Source organism: Dermacentor albipictus, chromosome 1 (genome assembly GCF_038994185.2).
Source record: "Dermacentor albipictus isolate Rhodes 1998 colony chromosome 1, USDA_Dalb.pri_finalv2, whole genome shotgun sequence".
Classification (NCBI taxonomy): domain Eukaryota; kingdom Metazoa; phylum Arthropoda; class Arachnida; order Ixodida; family Ixodidae; genus Dermacentor; species Dermacentor albipictus.
In genome coordinates this window covers 478,475,800-478,488,916 of record NC_091821.1, presented here as the reverse complement: position 1 = coordinate 478,488,916, position 13,117 = coordinate 478,475,800, and the positions used below count along the sequence as shown (strand labels likewise).

The 13,117-nt window shown below is 47.5% G+C and overlaps 1 protein-coding gene across 2 annotated transcripts in view; it reads left to right on the top strand.

Moving 5' to 3' along the window:
• The first annotated feature begins 1,040 nt into the window (after positions 1-1,040).
• The window catches only part of LOC139059566 (uncharacterized), an 89,422-nt gene continuing 77,345 nt past the window's right edge, over positions 1,041-13,117 (top strand). For both annotated transcript variants that reach the window (XR_011514199.1, XM_070538005.1), the window contains exons 1-2: positions 1,041-1,166; positions 6,391-6,489. Coding sequence is in view for 1 of the 2 variants with exons in the window: in XM_070538005.1 (XP_070394106.1) it covers positions 1,069-1,166; positions 6,391-6,489 (197 nt within the window). In the remaining variant the exon portion in view is untranslated. The remainder of the gene's footprint in view (positions 1,167-6,390; positions 6,490-13,117) is intronic.

Genomic DNA, 13,117 nt, shown 5'->3' with positions numbered 1-13,117 from the left:
GGGCCGTGCATGCCGGTTTCCGTGGCATTGGAATTAGCTGTGTTATAACACCTGGTAACTACTCACGTGATCGATTCGCGCGTTTTTTAATTGCTGCGGGACCGATGTGAGACAGTTGCTGCAGGACACCATCGGTGTGCCATGTTTCTAATTCTGGAACGACTATACTCATGACTGTTATTGTTTTTGCCCCAGGATCGAACCCTTCTTTCTTGGGAAAAAGCGATTCCTTCGGCATTGGGGATGCGTTTTCCTGTCAGTGGCTGGTCGGCGCGAGCGGCTTGTTCTCCGACCAGCCTGGTTCTCGTAGCTAAGCTATCAAAAATACATTTGCTGCATGTATATGTACGGTATACCAGACGACGAGCAAAACGAGAACAACGTGAAAGCCAGAGCCATCGTTTGGGCAAGTGGACTTGTTTTTTTCAAGGCAAGTCCACGTGTCGAAACGTTGGCTCCGGCTTTCCCCTTGTTCTCGCTTCGCTCATAGTCTTGAATTTCCATCTCTCGCCTTGCCCGTGTTTTCCCTACAGTATACGACGCGTTTATGCCAATAATTTACGCAATTAAAGAAAAATCACCGGTGGCAAATGGCACAATTCTAGTACTTAATATGGTCTACTCGAAGAGGGGAACATTACTTAAAAAAAATGGAAATGCATAATCCACTAATTAACAAAAATCAATAATTAAGGTTTTTTTTAATTACCATGCGGCACATATAGCGATTTAGAAATTGTAGCCTGTGAGACTGCAAGGCATATCCACTTGAAATAATTCTGTGGTTGCCATCATTTTCCAGGTATCCGTCATCGAACTTGCGGCAAAAATGCACTGTCGTTCCACTCACTTTCGCAACAAAATGCAGTCTTTGCATTGAAGCAATAAAGTAACTGGACCGCCAATCTATTTCTTCGTAAAGTTCAGTAATTCATTAAACAATGGCATGTGCTGTTGTTTGAGCATCATCATCGTGATTATCATCGTCATCATTTCTTCGCAAATATCAGCGCCGGAAAAGCAAGGGAACAAAGAAGACGAAGAAGAACCGCAACGACGGCTGGCATCATGAGTCTCAAGTCGACGGACGGGGCCGTCCGTCTCTTCCGAGAACACGAGATGGGCAGCACAAAACAGATGTTCGTCAGTACGAGCACCGGAGAAGGGTAGGCCTCCATATACCTCCACGTTCATTGTTGCAGTTTATACGGCTAGCAGCTGTGCCTGCGACAGTGGACGACTATAGGAGGTCGTGAGAGACAGGTTTTCTTTAGTGTGGGCTGGAAATGTTTGCCATACGCCTAGAACGTACCTCCAGATGACAAAGGCGACGCACGCAATGACCCACTCGCACGCAGAACGCAACATTCAAAAGTAACAAGCAACCATTGCGTCTAGTTGGGGCCACTGCCCCAGAGCGAAGGGAACCGCTGCAGTGAGTTGAAGTTACGCCAGGCGGTTACTTCGTGGTCGCAGTTCGATGACTGCCGAGATTCGCTTGACGCAAGGTGATATTGTAGATACAAGGGAGCTGGCGAAGTTAATAGGAAAGTTAATAGGATAGTGAGAAACAGGGACCAGGTAACTTAGCAGCGCGCCTTGATTAAGAGGGCAATGAAGGGTTCATGGCTGGAACACGTGTGCATCAGTACTCTGAAGTACGGAGGATAAGTGATACAGTTGATACAGATACAAGATAGTATCTTGTATCTGTATCATGATACGCCTGGCATGACGTGTATCAGTATCTGTATTTCCGATACATGAAAGAATGTACCGTGTATGTTAGATACAAGATAGCGCTATCGCAACATCATCATGCGAAGCTATAAACGTGGACTGAACTCCGCTTCTCAAGCACAGGACGTATTCTGCGACGATCACTTTCAGCTACAGTGTCACCTCGGCGATAGTATCGCCGTAAGGCACGCGCTGATTGGCTCGTTGAGCAAAATCGGATGACGTAGTGCTCAACCAGCCGATCAGTTCGCGCCTGGCGTCCACGGCATGGCCAAGGCGATAGTGTCGCCGAAGTGGATCGTCGCGGAATACGTCCCCTGATGCTGAAAGAGTATCTAAGATGGTATCTTTGATACTGCCCAGCACTGCATGCAGTATCACTACACCGATCTTAAGATTGCGGCTGGTATCATTTCTAACCAGTCTGCTTTGCCAGTTGCCATTTCATGCTTACATTTACTTTCGTACGGGAAAGCCAGCAATTTTTTCGATAACAGTATGTATACTTTTTCTGGTAAAATGTTCAATATTAGCGCAAGAAATCAAAGCAGAGCTTCATTTTCTCTCTTTCTCTTTCGCGCCTAATACGCAGAACAGATGAATTCAGCGTGATGATTTAGGCCTCTTAATCCCGTATTCCAGAATGTTGCTCCACTCAAAATACCACCTGGACTCAGTCGATGGATGGATGGACGGATGGATGGATGGATGGATGGATGGATGGATAGATGGATGGACGGACGGACGGACGGACGGGCGGAGAGGCGGACGGACGGATGGATGGATGGATGGATGGATGGATGGATGGATGGACGGACGGACGGACGGACGGACGGACGGACGGACGGACGGACGGACGGACGGACGGACGGACGGACGGACGGACGGCATGAGCGTTCCTTTTCAAACGGTGCGGTAGGCTGCGCCACTAAGCTCTTGTTCCTATTTTGCCTAATGTCCTACCTCTATTTTGCGAAAGCACACAAAGAATTCCCAGCATCACACTTTTTTTTAACCATGACTGGGAACCTTATTTTTGTACGTCTCCGTTGTTTGCGGTCTCTACTTTTCTGCCACCAAACCTCCAATCGCCTCTTACTAATCCCTATTGCGGACATGTTTACTTTTCACCAGCTATCCATGAATCCAAGGGCTTCAAGAAGCTCAGAGCAGCCTGAATTGGCAGCTGGGTAGATATCGTCGCATTCTAATAAAACGTGTTCCGTCGCTTTCCTAGCTTTACCACAGCAAGCACATGCTTCTTCGTCATTGGTGTACTTCGCTTTATAACTAGGCGTTCAAAGGCATCCTGACCTCGAATTTAAATATAGGGGGCTTCCATTTGAGTTATCATAAGTTGTTTCTTTCCTGATATCGTTTTTTCTCCTTTGAGGTAGTTACACATAGCAGGTTTCTTTTCTTTTGCCACCACCCATGGGATTGTCTCAGCCTCTCTGACTTTGCCTTTGACGTTCTTTGTTGTCACGTTGCTGACCATTCCGGTAGCACACTTGCTGGCGAGCTTCCTAGTTCTTTTCCTCCAGTGTGAGTCAACATTTTTTTTTTGTAAAAATATCTGAACACTCTCGAAGCCCATTATTTTCTTCCACATTCCTCAGCCATTCTTCAAAATCAGTTTTACTCTGGGCTTCATTCAATTCAAAACTTGTCGAGCTGATATCACTGTGCACAGCTTCATTACTAGCGTTCCCCTGTGCCCAATTCAAAGCATCCCACTGATCTTTGGAAACCGTCGAGTCCTGATTACAGCCCTGACTTCAACTAAATAACCGTATTTCCACATGCAAGTCCTGGAACCATTGCACCCTTCTACATACCCCGAAGCACTTCGTACCAATTCTATCTCCATAGCACCCTGGTTTCATTATGACCTCATTTCTCTTCCCTTTTGCTATTATGGCTTTTTACTGTCTCCATATATCTCTCGCCTTCGCTTATCCATATACTAAGGTAGTTGTATCCTTTTATCCGTGGTATTTCCTGGTCCTGTGTTAACACTGTCTGTTCACTCTTTTCATTGAAAACCATAAAATGTGATTGTTAGCGCAAAATTTTAATAATAAATTCTGACCTTCTTGTCCACAGCTATGAACCAGACGTTGCAAGTCTCTTTCCAAGAAAGTGGATGGCAGCGCCACCCCTCGACAGAAATTGTACCTGCGGGTCATGAACGTTCGCGGCAATTGTTACTAAGCTTAGGGCTTTCTTCATTCCAATGGCGGCACTCAGCTCAACTCGGTGGAGCGGAGAATGCTTCAAATCGTGGATCGGTTACAAATACGGGGTCTAGTATCTTCGCCCATTTCGTTAATCGAATTGGGAGGGAGGAGTTCATAGAAGCTACTCAACCAAGTTTCAGGCTCCCATACGATGAAATTTACTTATTTATTTACACAGTACCTACATCGCCATAAAGGCATTACGTAGGGAGAAAAAAACATAACCAGTAAAACAGAAAGGCTTCTGCACAAATATACTCACAAACAGAAGCACTACAATACCATTTAGAGAAAGACATACAAGTAAGGTGAAAAACAGGTTTTGAAGATATATTACACATACAGCTGTTTTGCAAGAGCACCGTCACGGCATAGAATAGAACAGTTCGTTATTTGACACATTTACTATATCATTTGATAAACTGTTCCATTTTCTAACAGATTTGGGGGAAAAAAGAGTAGTAAAAATTGTTTTTTCTGCACTTATAGGCTGAGATCTTTTTGTTATCACAGCGAGTTGATATGTAATCTGGTTCCAGAAGATAGTTATGGCGATGGATACCTGTCTGACTGTTATATATTTGGTGTAATAGTTTGAGCCTTAGCTTCTGCCTACCTATATGTAGCAGATCCTATCCTAAAGTGACCTTCATTTCTGAAACGCTAGAGTACTGGCTGTAATTATTACAAACAAACCTTACTGCTTGGTTTTGTAGTTTTTCAAGTCTAGTAATGAAGTAATCTTGATAGGGATCCGCTATTACACAGCCATAATCAAGTATTGTTCTGATATGTAAGAAGTATAAAGTTTCTTCAACTTCGAGTGTTCCCTGTTCGAAATTTCTGCGAATAAAATGCAGCATCCTACTGGCTTTTGCTATGACAGGGCCAGTATGTTTATGCCAAGGGAGTGATTCGGTGAATTAGACTCCTAGATACTTGTATTCCGACTGTACGTCGATAAGCGTGCCATTGATGTTATATCGGTGCTGAGATTTGGATAGTTTTCTGGAAAAGCTTACGCTACTGCACTTTTGCATATTTAAATTCATGTTCCATTTTTTACACCAGTTCGCTAGCTTATCTAAGTTTGTTTGCTTGCAAAGTATCTATGTCATTTTCAGTAGTAATTTCTCTGTAAATCAAATGCCATCGGAAAATAGTTTTATGGCTGATGTAATTAGTTAGACAATGTCGTTTATGTAGATTAAAAATAACAAGGGGTCCAGTGCACTTGCCTGAGGAACGCCCAAAGAAACAGTTATTGGTGAAGATGCGGCGCTGTTTAAGACGACAGACTGTGTTCTTCCGCATAGGCAGTTTGGTATCCAAGTTTGAACGTTTTCGTTTATATTTAATGCAGCAAGCTTTAACGCTAAGAGTTTATGGGGCGCAGCATGGAAAGCTTTTTGAAAATCAATAAAAACTGCGGCTACCTGACTATTGTTATCAGTGGCTTCGGATAAAAAATGCTGAAATTCTATCAGTTGTGTGTTCCAGGAATAACCTTTCCGGAATCCGTGCTGGGAAGGTGTAAAGAAAGCGTTTGAGTCAAGAAACGCAGATATGTTACTACATAAAATGCGTTCGAATATTTTGCAACATATCGACGTTAGCGAAATCGGCCTGTAGTTTTCTCTGAGTTTTCTATCGCCCGATTTAAAAACTGGTGTCACGCTTGCAGTTTTCCAATCTTGGCGGATGAGGCCTGTTTCAAGGGAAAGCTTATAGATGATCGTTAAATACGAATCAATGATGCTATGGCACTCTTCAAGGACCACTGGTGCTCCCTTTAGTTCAATAAATGCTTAACTGGTCCAGATCAAAAAGGTGCTGAAGTACGTGTGCTGGAGCAGGGACTTTAAGGGGAGTCGCCATGCCCCTTTCGTTTCTTGTTCATTCCGGCTAATTACCATGACCGGAGGCACGGTAGGCGATGATTACGTCTGAAGGTGTCTTGTCTTTGGATGCACTATCACCATTTGCAAGTGCACTTCGAAGGTTGCAGATAGTGATTCAGATATGGGGAATGGCGAATCGCGCCTTACGGTCGAGGCGTGGCACATAACCAACAGCGGTAATACGTGCGTCAGTGAACCCGTCTCCCACCCCTCGATTCTCTTGCGTAAATTGCCATGCCTAAACACATATCTCTCGCGAATGGCCATGCGCATCCACAATTTACGGGCTGGCGCTGCCTTCCCTTGAGCATGCGCAGGTCTTCTTCTTCGCCATTGCGCGATAATCGACAGTCGGCATTTGTGTCGTCCTTCTCACTCTTATGTCCGTGTTTTGTATGCCCACTTTTCTGTAGCGTGGATATTTACAGGCTTGCTCAGATTTCTGCCGTTCTAATGCATTCAATCGTTGTTCGTGCTTTAACGCCCAATCGTTAACGTTGACTACGCAGGCGGTCTCGCGCGTCCATCTCGTTGGAGGATGACCAGAGCGCCGAGACGGCCCTGGAGCCGACGCCTGACGACGAGGACTACGCCACAGCCGTGCAAGAGTGAGTGGCCGCCAGACGCTGCGGTATCCACTCGTAGGGCACTGTTCTCGCACAACAATACTCCAGTATGTACGCTTCGGGATTTGTGCTTTTAGAGCACAGCTTTTAGGCGCCCGCTCATGCGTTGAGCGTCGGCGTCCCTCGGCATAACTGAGAGAGCGAGCACAGCGCGGGATGAAAGACGGCGACGGCCAAGAGAGCGCGAGGAGGAAAGTGTACGAGGGTGAAGCGGAACCATGAGGCGGAAAGCGGAGGAGGAGGGTATGGCGAAAGCGTGAGAAGAAAAGCGTAGTGCCGCGCAAGACGGGCTCTTCTGCGACGACCGCTACGCGGTAGCTCCAGAGTGGCGCGCCGTCGTCTGTTCACAAACAACGCCATCGATAAGGCATGCGGCGAGCACGTCCACGGATACCATATATGGAAGCAAAGCGCTGCATTAGCGGAGGTGTATCTGCGGCGGCTTCTGTGAATCGCGCACACGCGTCACCCACGCGCCGCTTCTCGCGGTCTCCCGATTAGTGAGGCAGTCGTGCCACACTTTGCTCCGTTTGGAATATGTCGCACGAGACAGATTGGCCGCACCAGCCACGTTATTCACAACGTGCTCTTGCTAATATAAACGGTGTACCCATGTAATTATAATACAAAATATTGTCACAAGTACTTCTTTCACGTAAAGCGCTGCGCTCAAATTTCGCATTAGGAAGGATTGTAATCGTCGGTGAATACTTTGGTCCTATATACGGGGCCCGGCGCTTTCCTTTCTTTGCGAAGCATTCAAGTGTACGTAATCATTATTATCACCATCATTATCGCCATCCTAATCATCATTAGCTTAATTATGTCAAATGCAGGACGTGGGCCTCCACCAGCGATCTATTACCCTTGTCTAGCGCTCTAGCAGATTCCAACGCCGACAAGCTTCCTAATTTCATCACTTCACCTAATTTTCTGCCATCCTCGACTGCGCTGCTCTTCTCTTGACACCCATTCTATAACTGTAACGGCCCACCAGTTATCCATCCTGCGCATTATATGGCCTACCCAGCTACATCTTTTTTCTCTTAATGTCGACTAGGATACTGGATATGCCCGCTTGCTCTCTGACGCACACCGCTGTATTCCTGTTTCGTAACGTTACGTCTAACATTTTTCATACTATTGCTCTTTGCATGCACCCTAACTTGTTCTCGAGCTTCTTTGTTAACCTCCAATCTCCTCCCCCTATGTTAGCACCGGTAGAATGTAATGAGTGTACACTTTTCCTTTCAACGACAGTGGTGAGCTACGGGTCAGGATTTGGTAAAAAAAATTTTTATTCCTTCTGTAAGTTTCCTTCTCATGATCAAGCTTTTTGATGTCCGTTCCTGCGGCGAGCGTTGTCCGACGGCGTCGGCGTATTGGCCGCGAGATCGAAGAGCGTCGTCGCCTGGCGGGCACTGGCTGAACCACAGATAGTGTTGATTGCGCTGCGCGTCGTCTGCTAGGCGCTACGTGTTTACCTGTGCGTGTGCGGCGTGAATAGCCTCAAAGGCTTCTTCTTCCGTGGCTATAGCAAGGTCATAAATGCTGTTCTGCATTTTCTGACGGTGTACAAAAGCATTTAGCGTTGCGTTGTCGTTCTTAACCTTGCGCTGTACTAACACGCCCATGTCATGCGCGCGATGTGCGATTGTCGCCCCCACCGGTCGCCACAATCATATCACTTTTATTATCATTTCTTGTGTCGAGAACATCCAAAAAAGCATTTTACCTTGTTTTAAATAAATGAAGTGGTAGCAGCGACGCGTGAATACCATGTGTTAGTGACTCGTCACGGTGTGTTGATCACTCCGACAACTTTGTTATACCACGAGACATGAACAGGATGGTGTGAACATCAGTCAGCAGTAGAAAAAAAAAGAGTGTTAGCGTGCACTCAATCATATCGCGTAAAGCACTTTATATTACGATAACTGCATTATGATGATTGCGATAATCGCATGACTCTCGCTTAGTGGTTACGCAACCAGCGGTGTTGTTTTAATATGTGGGGGTTCTGATACCACTACGACGAACTGATTTTGCCTCACAATGAAGTCTTGCGCTTGTGTAATTTGATTAGCTGCTACAAAAGGTAAGCTAAAATATGGTAATATGCACATATCATGTCTCACACGACAGTCTCTACACGGAGAGCATCGTAACACGGAGTTTAAAGGCGGCTATTATAATTTCCTTTCGCTCTTCATTGTTTTCAGCTTGATGCAAGGCAGCGACCACTATTAGCTGAAATATAATTACCTAATGATTTTAGCTCCTCAAATAATTACAACTTTGTCTCATCGCTGTCCTGCGGGTAACCGTGCAAGGGTGACAAACATAATCTCGTCTGAAGCAACCTAATGATCCTACTAACGGACTGTCAGAGTGGCCTAGCTTGCCTAATTTAGCTCATTAGCTGTTTGCATTTCACATCGAAGAAAGAAAGAAAAAGAAAAGGAGCTTTAGAGCGCGCATCAATTGGCGTTGTCGAGTGCGCAATAACTTGCTACTTCACTAGTGTGGTTTGCTGGGCCAGTTGGCGCATGGTGAACGTGTAGAGAATTCCAGCAAGTACAGAGGCGAGCTGCAGGCCGACCCAAAGGGTGCAGATTTGCTTAAGAGTGTGTCCAGATACCCTATATATTCACCGCAGACTGCCCTGCGCGACCCCAGCCCTTGCGTTCTCCCCATACCACAACTCTTCAACACCACTGCAAACGCCGTGACGCGACTCTATGCAAAACTATCGACAATTTCTACTCCCACGCTACTGATCCTTCCTTCCGCCTTTTTTAGAGCGCAGCTCTTTGGCGTCCGTTCCTGGGTTTCGCGTCGTCGTCGGCGTTGTCGTCGGCCTCGTAACCAGCTCCGCCCCCCTTTCATCCCCCAGCGCTAGCAGCGACCGACTGAAACCGCTGGATGCCGCTGACGCCGCTAGAGAGTCAAGATAACGTGACTGCATAGAACACCGTCGCCGCCATGCAGAAAGAGGAGGAAAGGGTCCCCCCTCCCCCCCTGTTCTTGTGTGGCGGATAGGGTGCTCTTCAGTTGCCGACGCGCCGGTTATTTCACGTAGGCCCCGGCACGTCGACGAATACGTGACCACCTTCCCACGGCTAGACCTGGTTCTTAGCGCTGCGGAAGCGAGGGTATCATATTGTTTGTGTCGGCATCGGCGGCGTTGTCCCTGAAACCAACTCCGCAGCTGGGGTTGACTCACTATCGGCGTCAGCGGCATCAGTCAGTCGCTGCTATCTCTTCCCTCCTCCCTTTATCGTGTTGTCCGCTTGCTGCGCGCGCTTCTGCCCCCATCGTTTGCCGCTGGGTGTACACGCCGCCCCCCTCCCCCCTCTTCCTGCGAGTCTCCGGTTGTCAAAGCGCCGGCTCGAACTTAATTCCTTTCTTCGCTCCTCCTCCAATGCAACCCCTGTGCGGTGGCAATCAGAGAGCCAGATCGGTGGCGGCGGATCTGTATATGTGCACCGCCCGAGCCGAAATTGCCGCTGCCGTTCGGCCTGTGCGGTGGCAATCAGAGAGCCAGATCGGTGGCGGCGGATCTGTATATGTTTTACTCCAAAATGACACCTAATATTGTCGCAGTTTACTCCCAGACGGGCCTGACCTGTTGCTTGTTATTCCGGCCCACCTCCGTTCCACTTTCGCAGTATGCGCAAGTTTGTACGTTTCACCTCGGCGTGAAACGTACATACGACCACCTACGCCGTCGTGTCTATTGGCCTAGGATGTCCCGCTCAATGCGATGCTGTGTGGGCACGTGTGAGGCTTGTCAGCGCCGGGAAAAGCAGACACTTCAACCTGCTGGCCATTTGCAGCCTCTGAATATTCCATACGAGACATTTCACCGCGTCGTCCTTGATTTACTTGGTCGAATTCCCCGATCCGCCTCTGGAAACATGTAGGTCGCCGTATAGCTACAGATTATGCTACGCAGTTTGCCATTACGCGTGTACTTTCCACTAGCTGTGCAACCGACGTTGCAGACGGCTTGTTCTTGCATAACGTCATTATGCGCCACAGGACTCATCGGCATCTGCTAATTGACTGGCGCAGACAGTTACTGTCGAGAGTGATCGATGCCATTCTAAAGCCTTGCGATATGCAGCATACGTTGACTGTGGCCTACCATTCACAGGCAGGCTTGACAGAACGCCTCAACCACACCCTTATCGACATGTTGGCAATGTACGTGTTGGGTAATCACCAGTATTGGGCCACTGCATTGCCATTTGTGAGATTCGCGTACAACACTTCCAGGCATGAGACCAATTTTGATTCGCCCTTTTTTTCTGTTGTGCGGTCGCCACCCTATATCGCCCGTGGACAGCCTGGTACCTTCTTCTGGACGCCCGCCCACTGAATATGCTCGACAAACTATTGCCAGTGACGACCATGCACGTCAAGTTGTTCGCCCTCAATCTTTTGGGTCCCGGATACATGAGCAGTCTAGCTACAACAGCCGCCACAGAGCCAGCCACTCCGTTCTTGGATAGCTCATCAACCTGCTGTCCCCAGCACGACGTGTTGGGCTTTCCTAAAAAATTCTGTTCCACTATACAACGGTCCATGTTGTGTGTGCCACCAAGATACTCATGTCACTTTTGAATTTGCTCCACGGATGCCTTCACTCCCATTTGATTATCCCCCCCCCCCCGGACATTGTACCGTTGTCCGCCTCTAAGCGCATCGTGTACAGCCCTTAATACTATGTGTCCCACTTATCTATGGCGTCTCTGTTCACCAGCACCGAATCAGTACTTTCACCACAGGAGGGTTGTGTTAAATTATGGGGTTTTATGTGCCAGAACCACGTCAGTCTCATCTCCTCCTCCCTCTCCTACTCCCGGCGCGACGCCTGCAACGTCAGTGGTGGCGCTCATTTACAAATACGGCAAGAAAGAAATCAGGAGGGAACATTTGTGTGTTAACACAAAAGGCCAGGCCCTTCCTGTGTGAGGATCATGCTGGGTGCCCGAGGATAAAAAGATATAGCGGAGCAAATATTAGCAACAGGATGAGGACGCGCGCCTGCTGCAACAGAAGTTCGGAAATGGCTCAGCACATCATAATAGAATGCCAGTATATGCAACCAGCAAGACCCCTAGGGAACGTCCAGGTTTCGGAAACACAGGGATTCAAAGTGGTTGGCAGCATTAACTGATCAGCAGTCGGGATAAGCAAGAGGCGCTTACGGTATTCGTGCAAAAAAAAAAACAATTGCAAAAGCTATCTCACGATAGCTGCCTATGCATTCAAGCATGTAGCGACACACGGTATTGTTGAATACACATTTATTTATAATCTGTAGTGGCCATTCATACATTTTCAGCGATGTGCGACTTACACAGTCCCCGGGATCGACCCACTATGCTACGATACTTGCTCGCCAGGGGTCGGTTATGAGCATGACTGCGTGACGAAGACGCAGCGGCGACGATGGAATGACGAAGGTGACACGATGATTCCGAATTGATGACGGTGGTATAACGACCCCGACATGAGGACAACGGGATGACGAACGATGGCGCGGAGAAGACGACATAACGAGAGTCGGATGGTGAAGCTGGAATGACGACTATCGAACGACCACGAGCACTTACTTAGCGGCCCAAGCTGTTAGACAACTTGGGGCACTAGGTCGGTGTAAGAACCTATATAGATAAGACTTGAAGTGTCTGAAGTACGTAAAGAACGCTGATCGCAATAAAAGAAAAAAAACAGCAACATGGAAGAGATTGATACAACCGAAGTTGTGACAAACATAATTATACAATATAGAATAGGAGCCTCAACGAAAAGAGAAAAGATTAGGGATAGATAGAAAATTTATGCAAATCACATGCACTCTGGAAAGAGTCCAAGACGAGAGTGGTGAGTTGCTGTTAATCGTTATCTTGCGCGCACCACTGCTGTTTGTGTAGTACACAGAACACACAGTGAGAGATGTTTGCTTGAGGCGTTGTTGTGCGCCATATTTCATAACCTCTGAGAGGGTTGAGCATTGTCATTGGCTCACATGGCACATCGCATCGTGGCAAAAGTATTAAACTTGAATTTGATTATGGAGCTGTGCGTGCCAAAACCACAATCGGCTTATGAGGCACGCCATGGCGCTGGACTCTGGCTTAATTTTGTCATCGTGATGTTCTTTAAGGTGTCCCAAAATATAAGTGCGCGTGCGTTTTTCTATTTCGCACCCGTCGAAATGTGGCTGCCGCAGTCAGGATCAAGTCCGCGACCTCTAGTACTGCCATAGCCGGAAATTCACCGCGGCGGGCACAGAAGTGTTCATTTGACGATCAACCGCTTCCGTAGTGTCGCCTGGACACTGCATTGCGCTCTAATTAATGCGGCACTGCTTCTGCACGCCCTGCGTAAGTTGTCCGCTTGACATATTTACATGGTGTTAATTTTTCAGAAATAGCAGAAACGTACTGTACCGTACCACTGTCGTAGTAGAGTTTCCTTGCCTGCTCACGTCACCTCCCCCCACTCTTGTATGAGAACTGTTTCCTCTCCCCTGCTTTCATTCTATCTAGCTTCCCTCTGGACTCGCACATTAGTAGAAAGGTAAGTGCTTGCGGGG